At 33.2% G+C, this 20105-nt stretch overlaps 1 protein-coding gene across 3 annotated transcripts in view; it reads right to left on the reverse strand.

Moving 5' to 3' along the window:
• Positions 1-20105, reverse strand: part of LOC147020528 (choline/ethanolamine transporter flvcr2a-like) — a 128986-nt gene that overhangs the window by 94755 nt on the left and 14126 nt on the right. For all 3 annotated transcript variants that reach the window (XM_085895966.1, XM_085895964.1, XM_085895965.1), the window contains exons 2-3: positions 16963-17104; positions 16173-16310 (exon numbers count right to left, since the gene is read on the reverse strand). In XM_085895966.1, the coding sequence (XP_085752092.1) occupies positions 16173-16310; positions 16963-17104 (280 nt within the window). The remainder of the gene's footprint in view (positions 1-16172; positions 16311-16962; positions 17105-20105) is intronic.

Genomic DNA, 20105 nt, shown 5'->3' on the forward strand with positions numbered 1-20105 from the left:
TAAAATACCGAATACCCTTTTCTTGAAGGTATGCTTGAACACAGAAATGATAATTTTCTTGAAGCCTTCTTGCTGTCATTTATGTATTAGAAATATATGTTAGAATAATATTATGGCACGAAACACCTCCCCATCTTCCCATAGTTAAATCATTTTGTATTTCCTTACTTATTATATATAATCCTGTTTTTCTGTTTTCATGAGATAAACAAGGGCAAAACCATTATTATATTTACCCTTATTAAATTCTTTTATTTGTTGTTTACTAATCGTGGCTCCACAAAACTCATTCTCGATACCAAGTGGATAATATTCTTCCTTACGAGACTGATTTAATTGTTCCAGGTCTTCGAGGTTAATTTTAAATGACCAATTATACCCTAAATCATTCATATCATACCCCCATTGTTCTATTCTCATACAAACGATACGCCCTTCTTTATAAAAATTTATTTTAATTCGAACTGTGAATTCTGTATGACCTGGAGATAATATCAACACTTCTGTATCTTTAGCATACACAGCCGTTTTATTTAAGTATATATATTGTGATAAATCGCTTAATCTCACCAAGTCATTCGCGTCAGTCGGGCTTGGATAATTTTTAATTTATAAGCATTTTTCATGTTAATATTTTTGTTTATATTATATTTATGTCGTTCAGCCTGTGCCTTTGTGTAATAATTTGATAAATCAATATCCAGTTCTTGAGATACACCAAAGATAGAACCATCTTTACCAACATAAGTCATTTATATTAGATTAAAAATAATATCATAAAATTTTTTATTTTTGTTGAGTTGAAATAACACATATAGACATAATTGACCACAACACTTGGAATTTAATTCTTGGACTTGAAATGTTTGATAAACACCATTCTGTAAGAATTTTATGACTTCAACAGGTGGTGGAAGACCAAAACTATCAAAATAATATTTGTCTTGACTATTAAAAATACAAACCCAATGAGAACCGTTCCCATCATTATCTTCTAAGTTCATAATAATATTCTTTGTATGTTTCGACACATTTGTTAATTCATCTCTCATACAAATAACCACATTATGAATTTTTAATTTCTTACAATATTTGGCAAGTTGTAAATTTGATGTTGTATTCTTTCCAAATTCTTTCAACCACTCATCAATGCTCATTTATTTATTAGAAAGATATAATCCATTACCTCTTTTCGTTAATTTTACACCTGCTTGTGCTATAGAAGAAAGCATATCTCCAACTAACAATCTCGCTTTATCAGGCAGACCTTCAAGTTTTTCAGCAAAATCTACAATTACACCACTTCCACTAATTTGTTTCTCCAACTCTTTGTTATGTCTTTCCAATTCTTTTTGAGCCTGGAGTTGAGCCTTCCTTTCGTTGGCAGTTTTGACCGCTGTTGAAATACCACCCGTCAATGCTCCAACCGCACTTAAACCAGCAAATAAAGGAATTAGAAATGGGAGAAATCCTCCACTCGTCTCTCTTATTGAATATTTTTTCAACATTGGTTTTGTCATTTTAATTTTAAGTGAGCCAGTGTCATTCAAGATTTTAACCTGTTCTCTTGTGAGCAAAACATCAATTCTTACTGCTCCTTTTCTCTGAATTGTATTAACGTTAATCGTACAAGGCTTTTGATTTTGAACACAAGATGATAGTTTATGAAGATTGATTTGATTAACATATACCCCAGTTGGTACTTTGCCACTCATTTATTTAACAAAAAAATTATGTGAGACTAATCATCACACCATTATCTGTATTAATCTGCAATTCTGTTTCTTCCAAAAGCAAACAATATGTATCAACTTCTTCACTCTCTCCTCTTTCAATGTATAGGGAAGTATCCACTCGATTAGACTTTATAGTTTCTTTTTGAGCGCTCAGGTCAAACGTATAGATTGTATACAAACTTTTAAATGCTGTCATATCCAAAATAGGTTCTTTATTTCCATTACTTTCACACACCTTTTGGTAAGACTTGTATGCTTCAGCAAAATCATTTTTTCCCAATTAATTTCCAATCTATCTCGTGGATAAAATGTTCCATCTAGAGAAACGCGAAGTTGTTTCACCTTAGCATTATCACTCAATGCATTATTCTTATCAGTCGCAGTATCACCATCTGGCTTTTTAAAAATCATCCACAGATATCGTGGCTTTCCTTCCAGAACACCCAAATTCCACGTGTAAGTAGTTTGATTGAGTTTAACGTGTTGACATCTTCTTTTGAGGTATGATACACTGAGTGGTCTCTTTGAGTTAAGTCTTCGATTCAACATCTCTTCTGTTTTAAGATTAGGAGTATATTCACTGATATACCAACTCATCTCCTCAATTACAAATTTATTCTGATCACCAAAAGCATTACCAACACCAAAAAGCAATCTATTTTCATTATCATTCCTTTGTAGTTGAAATCTAATTTTAAGACCATACAGAACTTTATCATAATCACAAAATCCAAATATACCTTTAAGAGGAACTGCCACAGTAAAACTATTTTCTGCTTTTGTATCATCATTATACATTCCTTTCCTTTGAATATATCCAGGGTCTGTGTTTGTTCCCGTTGACATATCAGGAATAAAACCTTCGACAGACCCCTTTCCCATTCTATCACTGAATGTATAGAGTGTAAATTTCATCATTTCAGATACAGCAGAGACATAATCAACCGCTTCAACTTCTTGTGTTCCAATATACAATCGCACACTATCAAACATTTTCCAGAAGAAATCATTTACAAGTGTAGCGTTTGTGTTATTCCCAGCCTTAGTGAATTTAAATTTACACAACAAGAAACTTTCGGAGAGATTCAAATAGGTTTGTTGATTATTTATTTCAAAACTTTTTGTACCATTTGTATTCCAGTCTGTTCCAGTTATTGCATTTACCTTGAAGTAATCTTCTTTTTTAGTGGAGTTTGAGATAATAATAGTATCATCCAAATCATAGATACTATCAATTGCTTCCATACTTGTATTTATTTAGGAAAAAGATGTTAAAACTTTTGAAACCCTGATCCAAGTATTTGAATTATTTTCTGTCGTTCTTGGGGGGACAACTGAGTTTTACCTTTCTTAATTTCTTTTATTGCTTGTAATTTATGAGATTCTTTCTGAGCATCTTTTATACTCTTTACAGCACCTGCTACATTTCCCACAGCAGAAGCAGTTGAACCAATTAGGTCTTTATGTTTAAGAATAGTTGAACCAATACCCATGAGAGTATCAATTATCCCATCTCCTCTAAATTGATGTCCAACACCCCTTTGTCTCTTAGGTTTATAGTATCCTCTACCAAGATACATACCTTCACCCTTGTAGTACGGGAAAGGAACATCCCATCCCCTGTAATTATTTTATATTTTCCCAACTCGTGCTTCCTCACAATAACCATCGTATTTATTTATTGAAAAACTTCACGTAGGTGAATTCTGATGGATATAACTTCTCCATTAAAAGAGATCACCACGATTATCTTGGTCGGTTATCCTAAAATTTACTCTGTGTATGGTTTTCCTGACACAGGTAGATAAACCAAATTTTTAGGCTCCATATTGAATTTATAACCAATTGGGGTTGAGTATGCGCTGAATGAAAATATTGTATTTGTTTTTAATCCATCATTATAAGCACCATCAATCAAATCACAGTGAAATAACACCGAATTTATTCCTGAGGATATTTGAATGACATTATCACTGTAAAACGTCCCATTAGTTTCAATCTTTTTTGAGGAGAAACCTAATAACTCTCTAAATGAATTATCAATTGTGAAATCAACCTTGTAGTTATTTTTAACTTTAATCGTTGATTTTGAAGTATGTTTTTGAATGTTTATAATAATATTTTTTGGTTCATCACCCTGTTCTTTCATAAGGCGAGCAATTTCGGAAGATATTTGAGAAATCTCGTATGCTCGAATTGAGACTGTTATCGTTTTGTATCCACTTCCCGGATTATAACTAAACTTGTCATTTTTCTCGGTTATATTAAATAAGGTATTATAAGTCTCCATGGACAATAAAGATGCCTCATATTCTTTTGTTGTGTCAAGTTGTAGTGGGTATGGGAATGAAGATGTGTGGTCGCTTGTTGTGAAATTAAAACTCAGGATTGTGCTTCTCATCTTATTTAATATGAGATAAAATGTCTTTATATTGATATTTCTTAATTATTTTCATGTTCATCAACTGGTCTAAAATGGCTGATGCTTCATTAAAACAATTGTTATTTCCAGCCTTCTTACTGCCAAACAACAATAACAGTCTATTAACTAATTGCGATGGGTCATTTGGAAGAAAACTAATACCTGAACCAAGGATACTTAAAGCCTGAATAATGTGTTTCTCCTTCTCATTCTTCCTACTTTTACCAGAAAGAATAACCTTATAATTTAGAGTGTTCAGCAAATCAATATATACTCTATCATCATTATTTTCCATATCCAATGGTTTATCAATATACTTTGATTCATCCCTCACAGTTGAACCTTGCCTTCCATCTTTTGTGAGAAGAAACATTAATCTCGGAGTTAGTTTAACAGGGGGTTGAGCAGAACTTAAGAACCTTAATTCATCAGTAAATATCAATACCTTTTCTTGAACAAGAAGAAATATTGCTGGTTGTTCTGTTGGAATGAGTCCTGCTTTGGTTTTTGAATCCGCTGAATATTCATTGTTTTGAACAGCATTCACAATATAATCAGGGGTTGATTAATCTCTTCCAGTTGTTGAAATAAACCTTCATCATCATATTCTAATTCTCCTAAATGCTCTAATTCTTCCTCCGTCATTTGACTGAAATCTTTTAACATTTGAAGCTTTCTAGGAGTATATTCTACTGTGGGAACTGTGGAAACATCTTTCATTTTTTCTTGGGAAGTTTTTAAAAGTGGTTTAAAAAATTTCTCTTGTTTTCAAATGCTTCTTCGCCCGTTAGTTTCTGTCTGCGTTTCTTCTTTATGTCTTCCTGTTGTTTTACAACTTTTGAAACCAACTCTTGATGTTCCTTAAATCTTCTTGCTCTTTCTTTTGTATCCATTTATTTATTGTAAAATATCATTTAATGAATTGTAAAGATCAACAGGGAAATTTTCCTTTTCTTCATCATTCAAGTAGATGTGTTCAAATAAATCCTTTTCTTTAAATATTTCATCAAATTCTTTATTAACATTAATGCGAGTTGTAATTTCTTCTTCACTAATCCTTGCATCTCTGCTTTTCATACGTTTGTGTTGAGTTTCTTCATCAACATCAAAACCGAATGATAAAATCTTCACTCCGCTCAGATATTTAATAATTTGTCTCGTTCCTTCTGGATTAGTTTCTAATATCCCAACACCACCAGATTTTAGTTTCTTTAACTCACTCTTACAATGTGAATATTTTGTTGTACCAAGAGAAACCTCCTCAAATATTTGTCCTTCATTCCTCAATCGCATATGTTCCTCCACTGAAATATAGTGATAATCTTCACCTTTTACTTCTCCAGGTCTTATTGCTCTAGTTGTTGTTGATACAATGCGTATCACGGGGTGTTTTTAAGTAAATTTACAATATTCTCATTTGTACTACACAAGAACCTTGATTTATGAAAGTTTTTCCAGAAGCAGATTTACCCACAAGATTTATAATAATAGTTGTCATTTATATATGTAGTTGTTTATAAAACAAAAAATATATCCCTTAATATCTCATCTTGTTTCACAACAATATATTTATATTTTTCAGTCGTGTGCTTCATATAATCCTCAAATTTCTTTTTACTACATAATGTAGAACAATTATCTCTCCAAAAATTATTGATATCTATTGAATTTAACTTGAATAAAATAAAAGTATTAGCATTGTTTCTGATGGAGCAGCGAGGAAGTTGAAAGTACGATTGACTAAGATAAATACAATTACAAGAAGAATGTCTCCCTCTTGTGTAGTAGCTGTCCATTACCGTTTGGTTTCTCTCATTAACACAATCATCAAAGATAACGAGGTTCTTTTTTGATTTATCCAAATCTTGGGGAGACGGTATATCATCCGTATTATCACTAAGAATACAAGTTATAAGATTTGATTTCTTTTTACATCTCTGTGTATCACAAAATAGTTGAATTATATCTTCAATGTTATAATCATTTAGGTATTTTTGACGTTTAAATAAACCTATTATATCTTCTTTTTGAAGACCAGCATTAAAACCTTGTGAGAGTAGTTGATACTCTGGTTGAAAACTCGACTTTGTGAAAATTATTAAATTATCATAATCTAAAAAGTTGGGAGTGAGGAGCATTTTTAAAAGTAAGCAGGTTTTTCCACATCCACTTGAACCAACTATGAGACATCTTAATGAATTTGGGAGATTTTTATGGTTGTTAAATTTTATCTTATTTTCCCAAATAGGTAAAAAATCATTCATTTATATATTTGAAAAACAGGTTATTTAATTTATTATTGGCTTTTTTAGAAACTCTATATTTTATCCTAAGTTCAGGTTTAATTTCAAGATAATCCATTATTTTATTTATACAATATCTTGTGTTGATATTTCCCTGAAAATTACATCCATGAATAATATACAACAACAATCCTTTGAACATTTCTCTTATACGTTCAGTTTCTTCCCTTGTAAGGAAAGGTGTGTTATCATCCTCATACTTTACATTCATTTCTCTAATCAATCTTGTAAAGTAATTCATTTTTGGTGTAAATCTAAAAGAATTATTTTCCTTTTTATATTTTTATTATCATTAATTAGAAGATAATCACAGAATATACATTGTTTATAGGCTTTTGACTCTGTGTTTAATCCCTGTCTTTCACACGCAGGACAATTCTCAAATTTGTCATATGGAGAATCAGGAAAGTCTAGCATATTTATAAAGTAAAACTTTACTTAAACTGAAATTCATCTATACTTTCAGTTGTATATTACCATTGATATCGATATACTTTTTTCATTATCAGATTCAACGACAACATTTTTTATATTAAAGGTAATTTTAAAATTATCGTTAACTACTATTGAACGAAATGTCATTTCACCTGATATATTAACATCCTTTATTTCATCAAGATTTACATCTTTAAGGTTGTTGAAAAAAATACAAATTTCTCCTTGCATATTACAGATGGTCTTATCTTTTCTTTCTAAAGCTTCATCCATAAGGTTTTTGTTCTTTGATACTTTTTCTTGTTTCATTGCTTTTTCTAGTTTTGAATATATTACTAGAAGGAGAGGAGAAACTTTTGTTAGAGATACTTTAATTGATGTTCTACCAGGTATACTAAAAGCCCTTCCACTGAAGGAAATTGAAGAACTCATATTATTTACCATAATAGTTTTTATCCAATAGTTGTTATATTTATCTTTGTTCAATTTTACATCCTTGACATATTTCTCAGTATCTTTAACAGATGAAGAGATTGATTGAAACTTGTCTTTTGTGTCTTGAAACATTGTATTTATTAAGTGAAAAAGTTGGAGGATAAAATGTTTTTAAGCACAGATTCACCTATAAATTAAACGAAATTTTCATCAAGAAAATTTTAGTTTAAGCAAAGTTTTATTCTATAAATATGGTGAATACAACGTACTGCGATGTTTGTAATCACGAATATAAACATTATAGAAAACACCTCCGAACCAACAAACACACATTTAATCTATTTCATCAAATATCTCCTCTTGAGTTGGAAAGAAAACATTGTGATATCTGTTCAAAGGATGTTTTGAAGAGTAGTTATAATCAACATCTTCAATCACAAAAACACAAGAAAAATGAGTTTAAAGTAAAGGGAGACTATTATATTAAAAACACTGATGAGGCATTTAAAGGGCATATAAAAATAAGGATTTTTCAATTTGGAGAACCCAGTCCATCATCAATAGCTGAATCAATTGAAATAGTGAAACCCGATGTTGAAAAATTTATTAAAAAGACATTAAAAGAAATAAAAACTTTTAAGTTTTATATGGGAGTGAAAATGAATATGAAAAGACAAGATGAAGAACAAACTCCTTATATGAGAACAGATCTTCATTTTATAACATCATTTCAAGATTTTTTGAATAGTGGGGTTTATGAAGAACTATCAAGACAAGAGGAGGATGTTGATAATACAGTGGTAGGAAGTGGATTCAATATTAAAAAAATCATCTTTTTAGATATACACATTCTAAAATCAAACCCTCTTAAAGCTTCTTCTTATATTGAATTACCAAAAGAAATAAAACTAAAGAAGGCAGTTGTTAATATTAAGAACAATGATAATAAATGTTTTCTCTGGTCTGTTCTTGCTCACTTACATCCACCAAAATGTAATTCAGAAAGAGTAAAACAATATATGAAATATGAGAATACCTTGGACATTAAAGATTTTAAATTCCCAATGCCATTAACAGATATTCCTAAATTTGAGAAAAAGAATAATCTTTCTATTAATGTATATGGATTAACGGATACAAACAAAATTCAAATATTAAAAATTTCAAACAACTATAAAAATGAAGAAACACACATTGACCTTTTATATTTTAGTGTTGGAAAGAATTCACATTACACATACATCAATAATTTATCAAGATTAATCTCTTCTCAGGTATTCAGAACAGCAAACAAAATATATCCTTGTAAGCGATGTCTTAATTCATTTCATACAAAAGAACGATTAGAACAACATTCAAAATATTGTAGTAATCATAAATCAGCTGTAATTACAATGCCTAAACCTGGTGAAAAGATTTATTTTGAAGATTATAATAAATCTATCATGCACCCATTTGTGATATACGCTGATTTTGAATGTATCCTTAAAAGATAAATAATGCTTCTCCTAATCCAAAAGAACCATATACAAATAAATATCAAAAACATATTCCTTGTGGTTTTTGTTATTATATCAAATCATCTGTTGGAGAAAAGTATAACAAACTTGAACATTATCGTGGAAAAAATGCTTCACAAGAGTTTGTAAAACGATTAGAAAAGGATTGTATAAGACTCACTAAATTAATGAAAGAAACAAATGAACCGATGAAATTAACCAAAGAAGAAAAATTAGAATTTAGAATGAACAATATCTGTCATATTTGTGAGGGGGAAATTAAGGAGTCTAAAGTTAGAGACCATTGTCATCTTACTGGTAAATAAATTATAAATTACCTTCTTTTATTCCAGTCTTTCTTCACAACAGCGCCAACTATGATACACATCTATTTATAAATGAACTTTCAAAAACACCAGGGAATATTTCTGCTATAACAAACACAAGTCAAAAGTATATTTCATTTTCAAAAATGATATTCACAAAACCTATAACTCGAATTAGCCTTTTAGATTCTTACAAGTTTATGGGAACACCACTAGCCTACCTCGCATCAAATCTAAGCTCCACGGACTCTTTTCCAAATCTTAATTCATTCTTTCCAAAAGAGGAAATTCTCACTCAAGAGGAAATTCAGATTAAAGAGAGAATTCAAAGTAAAGAGGAAATTCTAACTGAAGATGAAATTCTAATTATAAAGAAAATTCGAACTAAAGAGGAAATTCAGATTAAAGATGAAATTCTGATTAAAGAAGAGATTCTTACGAGAGAGGAAATTCAAACAAGGAATGAAATTCAAAGTAAAGAGAAAATTCTTACAAGTAAGGGAATTTATCCTTATGATTATATGGATTCATTTATGAGATTTAAAGAAACACAACTTCCTTCAAAAGAAAGTTTCTATAATAACCTTTATGAAGAAGAGATAAGTGATAAGGAATATAAACACGCACAAGAAATATGGAAAATATTTAAGATAAAGAACCTTGGAGAATATCATGATTTATATCTAAAAACAGATGTTTTATTGTTAGCTGATGTGTTTGAGGCTTTAGAACACTCTGTCATAATAAAAATTGTTATGGATTAGACCCTGCCCACTATTTCACAGCTCCTGGTTTAGCTTGGAGTGCAATGTTGAAAATGACAAAACAAGATATAGATTTAATCAGTGATGTTGATATGCTTTTGATGATTGAGAAGTCCAAGAGAGGTGGAATATCACAAGTATGTTCAAAAAGATATGCGAAAGCAAATAATAAATATCTCCCAAATTATGATAGTGAAAAAGATAGTAATTATTTGATGTATTTTGATGCTAATAATTTGTATGGATGGGCAATGTCTCAATCTCTGCCTTATGGTAGAATTAGAGTGGGTGGAAGAAAAGGATTATGAAAAGGCTTTGATGAATATTGTTATTTCTTCTGAAGAGGAATTGAATGACGAAGAAGAAGGTTATTATTTTGAAGTTGATTTGAGGTACACCAGTGATCTTCATAATAAGCATAAAGATCTTCCTTTTGCATGTGAGAAAGAAACTCCAAAGAAAGAATGGTTAAGTGATTATCATAAAAGTTTTAATATTAAAGGTAAATCAACAGAAAAGTTATTAACAACATTCTATGATAAAGAGGGATATGTTTTGCATCAGAGAAGCTTAAAACAGTTTTTGAGAGAAGGATTGAGAGTAGCTAAAATTCATAGAGTTTTAAAATTTAAACAAAGTCCTTGGGTGAAAAAGTATATTCAATTCAATACAGATATGAGAGCAAATACAAAAGTAAAATTTGAAGGGACTATTATAAATTAATGAATAATGCTGTATTTGGAAAGACTATGGAAAATGTTAGAAACAGGCAAAACATTAGATTCGCAACATCTTGGAAAGAAGCTTCGAGATTGATAAATAAACCAAGTTTTGAGAGAGAAGAGGTTTTTTCAGAGAACTTTTCTGCAATTCATATGAAAAAGGAAAGTATTGTAATGGATAAACCAATTTATATTGGAACAGCAGTTCTTGATTTATCAAAGATATTGATGTATGATTATTTGTATAATGACTTAAAGAAAGAGTATGGTGAAAATGTTTCATTGTTGTATATGGACACTGATAGTTTTATCCTAGATATAAAAACTGATGATGTTTATGAAGATATGAAGAAAAATATTGGAGTATATGATACAAGTAATTTCAGCAAGAAGAGTGAGTTATTTTCCAAAAAGAATGAAAAGGTTATTGGTAAGTTTAAGGATGAGTTGGGTGGAAAAGTAATGAGTGAGTTTATTGGATTGAGAGCAAAGGCATATGCTTATAAGTATGGTGAACAGATTGATAAGAGGTTAAAGGGAATAAAGAAATATGTAATAAAGAAATCAATAACTTTTAGAAATTATTATAATTGTTTGATGAATAAAAAAGAAGAATATAGGAAAATGAATACAATAAGAAGTTATAAACATAACATATATAGTGAATAAGTAAATAAAAAGGCATTAGGAGCCTTTGATGATAAGATATTTATTTTACATAATGGAATAGATTGTGTTCCATATGGATATTGTATGATAGAGTGTATAAAATAGATTATGTTTTAACGATGGGAAGATCTGTTACGGTTTTTAAGGGCTACCTTGGGTTTTCACAATATATAAATGGTTAAACCAAGTATTAATCAAACTAAAGAGTGGAGAAAATCTCAGTCTTGGTATATAAATGGAAAACATAATGAATGTGAAAAATATCAAATAAGTCTTATTGAAAAAATAACTAAAACAAAGGTAAATAAAACAAATAAGCGAATTAATTTAAAAACTAGTAAGTTAGAGGATGTAAAGAAAAATGAATATCCTTGAATGGACTGAAAACTTTGATGGTTATCAATTGAACAATGAAAAAACAATTTACTATAATCTCAAAATGATATGTGGCTCAGGAGGTGGTCAAACAAGAGCATTAAGAGAAGTTTATCATTTCGTAATGGCACAAAAGGGGTATCTTAAAAAATATAAAGATTCAAATGTTTTGTTTGTCAATATTTTAGATGGGGATTATTGTGCAAAGAAAATTAAACTATTGAAGGAATTTGAGAATGAACAAATCTTTATAGGTTCAATGAGTGAGCTGTTCAACCCCCAGGTGTTCAATTCAATGAGGTTCAACCTCCAAGTTAAAAGGGGGGACAAATAAATATACCTTGGGATAAAAAGGGGATTTATTTTTAGGGAAAAAAAATATAAATCGCTGAAAATCCCCCATTCATTTACATGGGGAAAAGTGAGCCAGAATCAGTATTCTTACCCTACTGCTGTGGTGTGCTTAAAAACACACCCGTGGCTGGTTTCTGGCGTTGATCCGGAAAGCCGCGACTGGATTGTCCGTTCGGTGGGCGAGACGGCCGCCATTGGCTAAACGTGGTCGCTCGCATGCCGGCGGGCGAGAATCCACAACAATATGAACACTGTGGTATCAGTGAAAAATTGTCGCGGGGGGGGGGGAGGGGGGTGCAAGGTAGATCCCACTGGCCCCTGGCCTACCAGCCTTATACATAAGATGATGTTGAGTCGCAATTTAGGAGATGGAGGCATTATTGATTACCATAGAACACAACGTCAATCAGCATAGTACATAGCCATATCGGCAGCCTCCTCTTCACTCTAATACCGCACCCTCACATACCATGCACAAATCCTTCCATGCTACATATTGATATAAAGCATGGCTCATGGAAGTATTATCAAGGCGATTTGTGTTCTACAGTGTTGAAGTATATAATTCAATATATATATATATATATATATATATATATATATATATATATATATATATATATATATATATATATATATATATATATATATATATATATATACATACACACACACACACACACACACACACACACACACACACACACACACACACACACACACACACACACACACACACACACACACACACACACACACACACACACACACACACACACACACACACACACGTGTTTACAGGCATGTATATAAATGAATTCCATCTTTTACGCAGTGTCTATTACATCACCCTATCGATTAAACATGTTACATTAGTTTTACATGCCTGTTGTTTGTGTCCTTTATAAAATCCTTAAAAACAGAAAGTTTCCTCTTTGGAATGATTTTCAATGTTGTTTGACTGTCAGGCAGGCAGATAGAGTAAAAAATATTATCTCATTCCTCTCTGTGCATGTGCGATTGGGATGAATTCAGAGCCAAAGGATTGTGAAACGGCAAACTTGTCTTCCTATTCATGTTCCGATTGATGTTCAAGATCTAACATTCAATTTAAATAAGTTGTTTCTCAAACATAAACTGACGATCATAAACTGATAAGACGGACAGACAGATGGACGGACCTGAACCAATTGCTTAAGCCCACTTTTCACTTCACGTGTGCAGAGTAATAACAATTGTATATGTAGACTAGACGGGCACTCGGTAGAGCACATAACTCTGCCACACAATATCTGATCCACGAGAACATATTGGACCCAATACATATTTAAAATATCATGCGATATATTGTTTTTGGCCCCATCTGTCAATGGTGAAGAATCACTTTAACAATTAAATAATTCTCGTATCTAGATCCAGATTCGGATCTTCACCAAAATCGAATCAATTCGTCCTTGTCACACACTGAACCGGTCCATCAAGTTTCGCCCAAATTCTTTCACAACTTTTTTAGATATCGTGCTATTTATCATTTTTGGCCCAATCTCTTAATGATGAAGAATCACTTAAAAATTCTAGTAGCTGGATCCGGATCTGGTACTTCATCAAAATCTAATCAGTTCTTCCTTGTCACACATTCATCCTGCCCACCAAATTTCATCTGGATCCATCCACAACCTTTTGAGATACCCTGCACACAAACAGACATACAGACAGACAAGCCAGTAGGTGACATGGGTGGTCATTAGTCTAAGGCGAATTTGAAATATGTCGATAAGAGAACACATCAGATGGCATTTTTGCCGTTCGTTGTTCCATATAGGAACATGACGAGCAACTATCCATTCATCATTTGTGTTCGATTCCCTAACCCTACATTAGGGAATCCCAATGCGAACGGTGGGGTGAAAGCATATAGTAATATAATTGCATACTAGTCATACAGTTTTTGTCGGATCGGGCTGAAAAATTTTGACAGAGGTTGATTATAGTGCGCATAAAAGCGCGGAAGCCGATTTTTGATTTTCGATTTTTTTTTTTCGGATTTTTTTCAAAAATTTCAAATTCCCGTTGCTAGGCAACAGTGGCGTCCATAGCAACGGCGCTTTAAAGCATACAACTAGATCCTGGTATGAACCTACCAGTCAAGTTTCATCAAAGTTGGTCTTCAAAAAAACTCCTCTGGCCTCCAGAGCTGTCCATTACATACAAACAAACAGAGAGACATATAGACAGACGGAAAACCTGAGACTAAGAGTAGTCTAGCGAACACCCAACAAGAAAGATGTCATGCATAGAATGTTATTTGCAAAATCCAAAACACAAATTTAACCACAAAAATTATTGGAGGTTGAATTCAATGACCAAAAATATGCAACTCCTCTTCAAATTTCAAGTCTATTGGATGAAAATTGACAATTTTAGAAATTCAGCCTATGTTGACCTCAACAATAATTGGCTGGTTGAATTCAGTAACCTGATATGCAAATACTCTTAAAATTTCAAGTCTATTGGATGAAAATTGAGGATTTTAGAAATCTCACCTAAGTTGTTGATCTTTGGCCTATGTTGGCCTTTTGGTCAAGGATGACCTCAAAAATAATAGGCTGGTTGAATTCAGTCAGCTAATATGAAAATCTTGTTCAACTTTCAAGTCAATCGGATGGAAAATGATGATTTTAGAAATTTTACCTCAAGATGACCTTTGACTTTCGACCTCAAAATCAATAGGCTTCTCAGTTGAAACTACCTCTGCTGCTTGGTAAAGTTTCATGACGATCGGTTTAGAATTGTGACCTGCAGACGATTGACAGACAAACAGACAGACAAGAAGAAAATCTACTGACCAATATACTTGAAGAAAAATCTTCCATTTTGTAAGTAACCATCAGAAAAACAGGGGTGAAAACATAACGTCCTCCCATCTTTGGTGTCAGAGGTAAATAGATCTTCCCAACAAGAACATGGTATTTCAATTGAACTTCAATGGAGCAGTTAATTGGATTGCCGCAAAAGGTCATTTTACTTTCATAAACGATAACTTAGTCCAGCAATCATTATCCTGTAATCCACAACTGGTATGGAATCCGCATCTATTTTTGAAAGTTTCAGACACGTTTTGAAGATCAAGAAGATCAAGAAGAACAAGCTTTTGAAGACAAGTTTTGAAGATCGTGATGGAGAAAAATTACAATAAGACCAAAGTGATTGTTGCAATATAGCTCAGATGTAGCATGCTCGACTCTTAGCTGTCGAGTTTGGGTTTCTTCTTCTTCTTGCACATGGCAGCTTGGCTGCTGGGTAGTGCCCCCAATTTGTTGGGGGCATGACGATGCCGCTGATGCTGTGCCCCCTCTACCAGTACAATAGTACTCATTTCTCCGATCTAGGAAGGATCAACATTCACTTTTGAAATGACAGATCAACACTTTTGAAATGATGAAATAATGTTGATGCCAAATTTTATTTCGCAAGTAGGATATTTGCCCGCATTTTAGACAAATCCAACCACCGTCGCCCAATGTTGCAACACCATTTTGCGGTGGGCGGTATAAGTAGCTCAGAGCTTTGGGCCTGAGTGAAACCAAGAGTGCAACACAATTAACCTTTTTAAAGTCCATGGAATGAGCTAAATTGGTAGATTAACTTAAACTTTTCCCATCACAGAGGACGGGTTCATTTGCTCGCTTTTCCCGTCACTGGGGAAAGGTACTTTTGATTGTATAATCATATCACAAGCTTCAATTTTACTGAGTTATGACCGAATAAATCTTTTAGCTCAGGTAGAATGAAGGACGTCTTGCTGGTGATGGCTGCTGTCTACCTGTGTTGGCAAATAGGTAGATCAATGGATGAAATCAACAGGAAGCTCATTGATGTGTGCTCACCGCCGTAGGAAGCAAGGAGAGGCAGAAGACCTGTTGGGCATTAACCCTTCATCGGATCAAAAGAGGTCAACACCAAAAACATCAACTTCTCGTTGCTTCCCATGATGATTCGCATTCGTCCTTCACCATCCTGTTGATTTCATCCATTGTTTCAGCTCAGGTAGTCCAGCTGGTAGGTAACCAGTTTAACTCAGAAAGTACATCATAGAGCATAGATGATTTAGACTCAAACCTGCTGGACATACCATAACAGAAAGTGAGCAGCAGAAAATCCTTATTATGAATGAGGCTGCTGATACATTCCTTGTAGGACTCTCTTGTAGTATTGGTCATCACTGTTGATTGGGCAACACTTGGTGGGTGAGGAGGTTTATCCTCGTAAACTGTGCACATACAAACCGGACAGCACCATCATCATTATGATCAATCCCATGTTGTCTCAACTAATTTCAGTGTCATTGCTGCAGTTTATAAAGTGAATATTTCCATCATTGCGATTATGCCATCTACAATGGCACCATTTTAAGCAAGTGTGGGTTGGCCTGTTTGGCATTCCTCCTTGAAATGATGGTTCATGGTGAGCAGAATGAAAGTTCATATCACATATGCTGTATGTATATTCCTTTCTCTATCAATGTACTTGCAATTCACATACAAAGTATACTATTTAATATCCTGGCAGGATGTATGGGAATGGCCCAAAAGATTACACTCGTGAAAAAATACCCTGAGTTTTGATAAATGCCATATTGCTCACAGATAGAACAGCAGGTTTTTGCATCATCTCTAAGGATGAGAGGCCTTATCATGCAGCACATTCTTCAGGGTATTTTTTTTACTCAACGCTGATCGAAGTAAGGACCAGACAACTCGTGATTACTCGTAATAATGTTTTGTTCAAACAGGGCTCGTTTTCATTGTATAACCTTTAAGATTTGTATACCATACTTGTGTAACATTAAGATCACCAAGAAGTTGAGATATTTTCTTTGGATGTGACAAACTAATAAATAGCATAAGGATGAAAGAACCTACAGAGGATGATGAGAATCAGAATGATTGAATTGAAGGCAGCGATGCCGTAGAGCAGGAGGCGAATATCCCATGCAAGGTGGCCATCATTACTCTCATTTGGAACAAGCAAAGGAGGCACAAGAAACCCAATGGCTGTGCCAATCTGTGGATAAAGGTGGATATAAGTCAGAGGTTAAAAGGATAGCCAAGGCACAAAGGATAGCTATGTACAACAGAATAACAAGTCGGTGAGTCTGAGGCACAAACAATAGCAATGGTAACTGGAAACAGCAATCACAGATTGCGGACCCTCGCCAGGATTTGTTTTGTGTGGTGTATTTTGTATGGCAAATAAATAGAAGGATGTACTAAATTAAAGGTCGAAATGGTCTAAAGGGAAAAAGTCTAAAAAGTTGTGAAGGTCAAAAGGTCTGAAGGTTGAAAGGTCTAAAGGTCTGAAAAGGTCTCAACAGATCGAAATCCTCTAAGGGTCTTAAGTCGAAGGGGTTTAAAGGGTGTAATTTAAGGTCTAAAGCAGTGTTTCTCAAGGTGGGGCATGGCAATATTTTTGTGGGGCATGAGGATTCAGAATTAATGAATTAATTAATATATGATCGCTTTCGAAAGAAAGAGAGAGAGAAAGCGAAGAGAAATCGACTGGAAATCACGAAACGTGGTGATTTAAGGCTGAAACTGACAAAATTGGTTCCTCAAATCAAACAAATCTGCAGCCAGCGTCAAGGTAAGTCTCCCATTGAAGTGAGTAGCAATTGAATAAAATTTGCAATAAAGTTTTAATAAAGCCTTTTGAATACATATGTAGTATATACTGTAGTGTCTCCAATCATGGTGGGGCGTACGATTTTTTTGAAAATCAAAGTGGGGCGTGGGACTTAAAAGGTTGAGAAACACTGGTCTAAAGGATCAAAATTGTCTAAAAAGGGTGTAAAGGTCATAATGAAAACATTTTGCCTCATAATGAAAACAAACATAGTTTTCTTTTTCTTTAAAAAGTGGGACACCACTGAAACCAAGACTAAACACTTCCTCCTTAATGATAATATGCCTTCCTCCTTAATAATAACATGCCTTCCTCCTTAATAATAATAAAAAATCATAATAATTAAAAATAATAATAATGGAAACATTAATAATCCAAAAATTAAATAATGGGGAAAATTAAATATTTGAAAGTTGAAATATAAAATAAAAAAAAATTGAATAAACAATTTTTAACAATTGAAAAATTTAACAATCCAAATATTGAAGAGAAAATTGAATAAAATGAAATAATTGAAAATTGTTGGAAAAATAAATGTTGAAAATAAAATAACTGAAAATTGGGGGGAAAAAATGATAAGAATGAAAAATTAAATAATGGAAAAATTATTCTTCAAAAAGTGGGATACCATGGACCCCAAGACTAAACACTTAATGCCTCCCTCTAGGAACCATAAAAAATATCGTCTGTGTTTTGGAAGAAGACGATAGATGTTTGTGTGGTGTGTGTCCAAAAGGTTCAAGATGGTCTAAAGGTCTAAAGGGTACGTTCCAATAGTAGTTATGATCTAAAGGGTCTAAAAGGGGTTGAAAGGGTCTAATCTCTAAAAGATGTAAATGTCTAAGGTATGTAAAGATGTCTAAAGGTATCTTAAGGGTTAAAAGGTATGTCATCTCTTGGTTCTTAAGGTCTAAAGCTCCAAATGGTCAACAGTAAAAGCAGTTTAAATATGTCTAACATGTCTAAAGGGTCTGAAGGGTGTCAAGGGTCTAAAGGGTGTTAAGGTCAAAGGGGTCTAAAGAAAGTCAAGGGACTTAAAGGGTGTAAAGGTTTAAAGGGTCTGTGGGGTCTAAAGGGTATAAAAGGTCAAAAGGGTGAAGGGGTCTAAAGGTGTTTAAAGGGTATTAAAGAGGTCTAAGGATTCTGAGAGGACAAAGGGTTGTAAAGGATCTAATGGGGTCTATAGGGTCTCAGGGTCTGATGGTTCTTTAGGGTCTTAGGATTCTAAATGGTCTCATGGGGTTTTCGGTGTCTATAGGGTCTCAAGGGGTCTCGTGGTATATAGGGGTCTAAAGGATGTAAATGTCTAAATGGCATCTAAAGGGTCGAAATAGTCTAAAAGGGTCTTCAAAGGTCTGAGGGGTCTCAGCAGTCTAATGGGTCTAAATGTTTAAAAGGTATGTTCCAATGGTGTGTAATTAATAAATGTAGTGATGGTGCAACTGACATTCAAACAGTACGCAATTAAGAGACATGAGCAGGGTAACCGTCTCCGACAGGTTCGTAGATGTCTCCCCTCAAACTAGAACAGCACTCGTAGAGCGCATAGTCTCGCCTCGCGCATTCATTCTGAAGAAAAATACCATCATTAACTGAACATTTTACTTGCTATTATGGCTGACATACCTATCTAATCCATGCACCCTATTATATCATTTCGTTTCTTGGCATGGATTGTGGACATCATAAACTTAATTCTTCACTCACATCGTGGCATACATGAGATAGGGTATATTAAGTTTCAGATAAGAATTTCGATTTAACCAATTATGGCAGAAATACAACTTCTCTGATGACATCATTGCTCTCAACCTACACACCCCATGAGGAGTTGATGATATATGCCAAGTTTCATTTTTTTTCGTTGAGCAGTTTTGGAGAAAATGATGTTCAATTTTTTTCCTTTAATCCAATATGGCTGTCATACCATATGCCCAACAATAGCAGAAATTTAAGTCTTCACTCACACATGGGTCATATTTCAGATACATGAAGTTTCAATTTTTTTAGAAAAATATTTTAATTCAACCAATTATGGCTGGAATATCACTTCACCAATGACGTCATTGTTATCACTATATGTACCCCGTGGGGAGTTGATGACATGTACCAAGTTTCAATTTTTTTTTGTTCAGTGGTTTCAGAGAAAATGATTTTCAATTTTTTTTGCCTTTAATCCAATATGGCTGCCATACCATATGATCGATGACAGAGTTATCAATTCAATATTTTCCATGGGGAATTCCTCCGATGTTTAAAGTTTTGCCTCGATCAGACAAGCGTTTACAGAGAAAACCATTTTAAAAGTGAAAATATATGTATAGATGCAGACATACACACATACATACACACAGACAGAGACGGGCATTACAATAGTCTTGCA

This window comes from Eptatretus burgeri, chromosome 9, assembly GCF_056783735.1.
Source record: "Eptatretus burgeri isolate ZD-2024b chromosome 9, Ebu_testis_v1, whole genome shotgun sequence".
Lineage (NCBI taxonomy): Eukaryota > Metazoa > Chordata > Myxini > Myxiniformes > Myxinidae > Eptatretus > Eptatretus burgeri.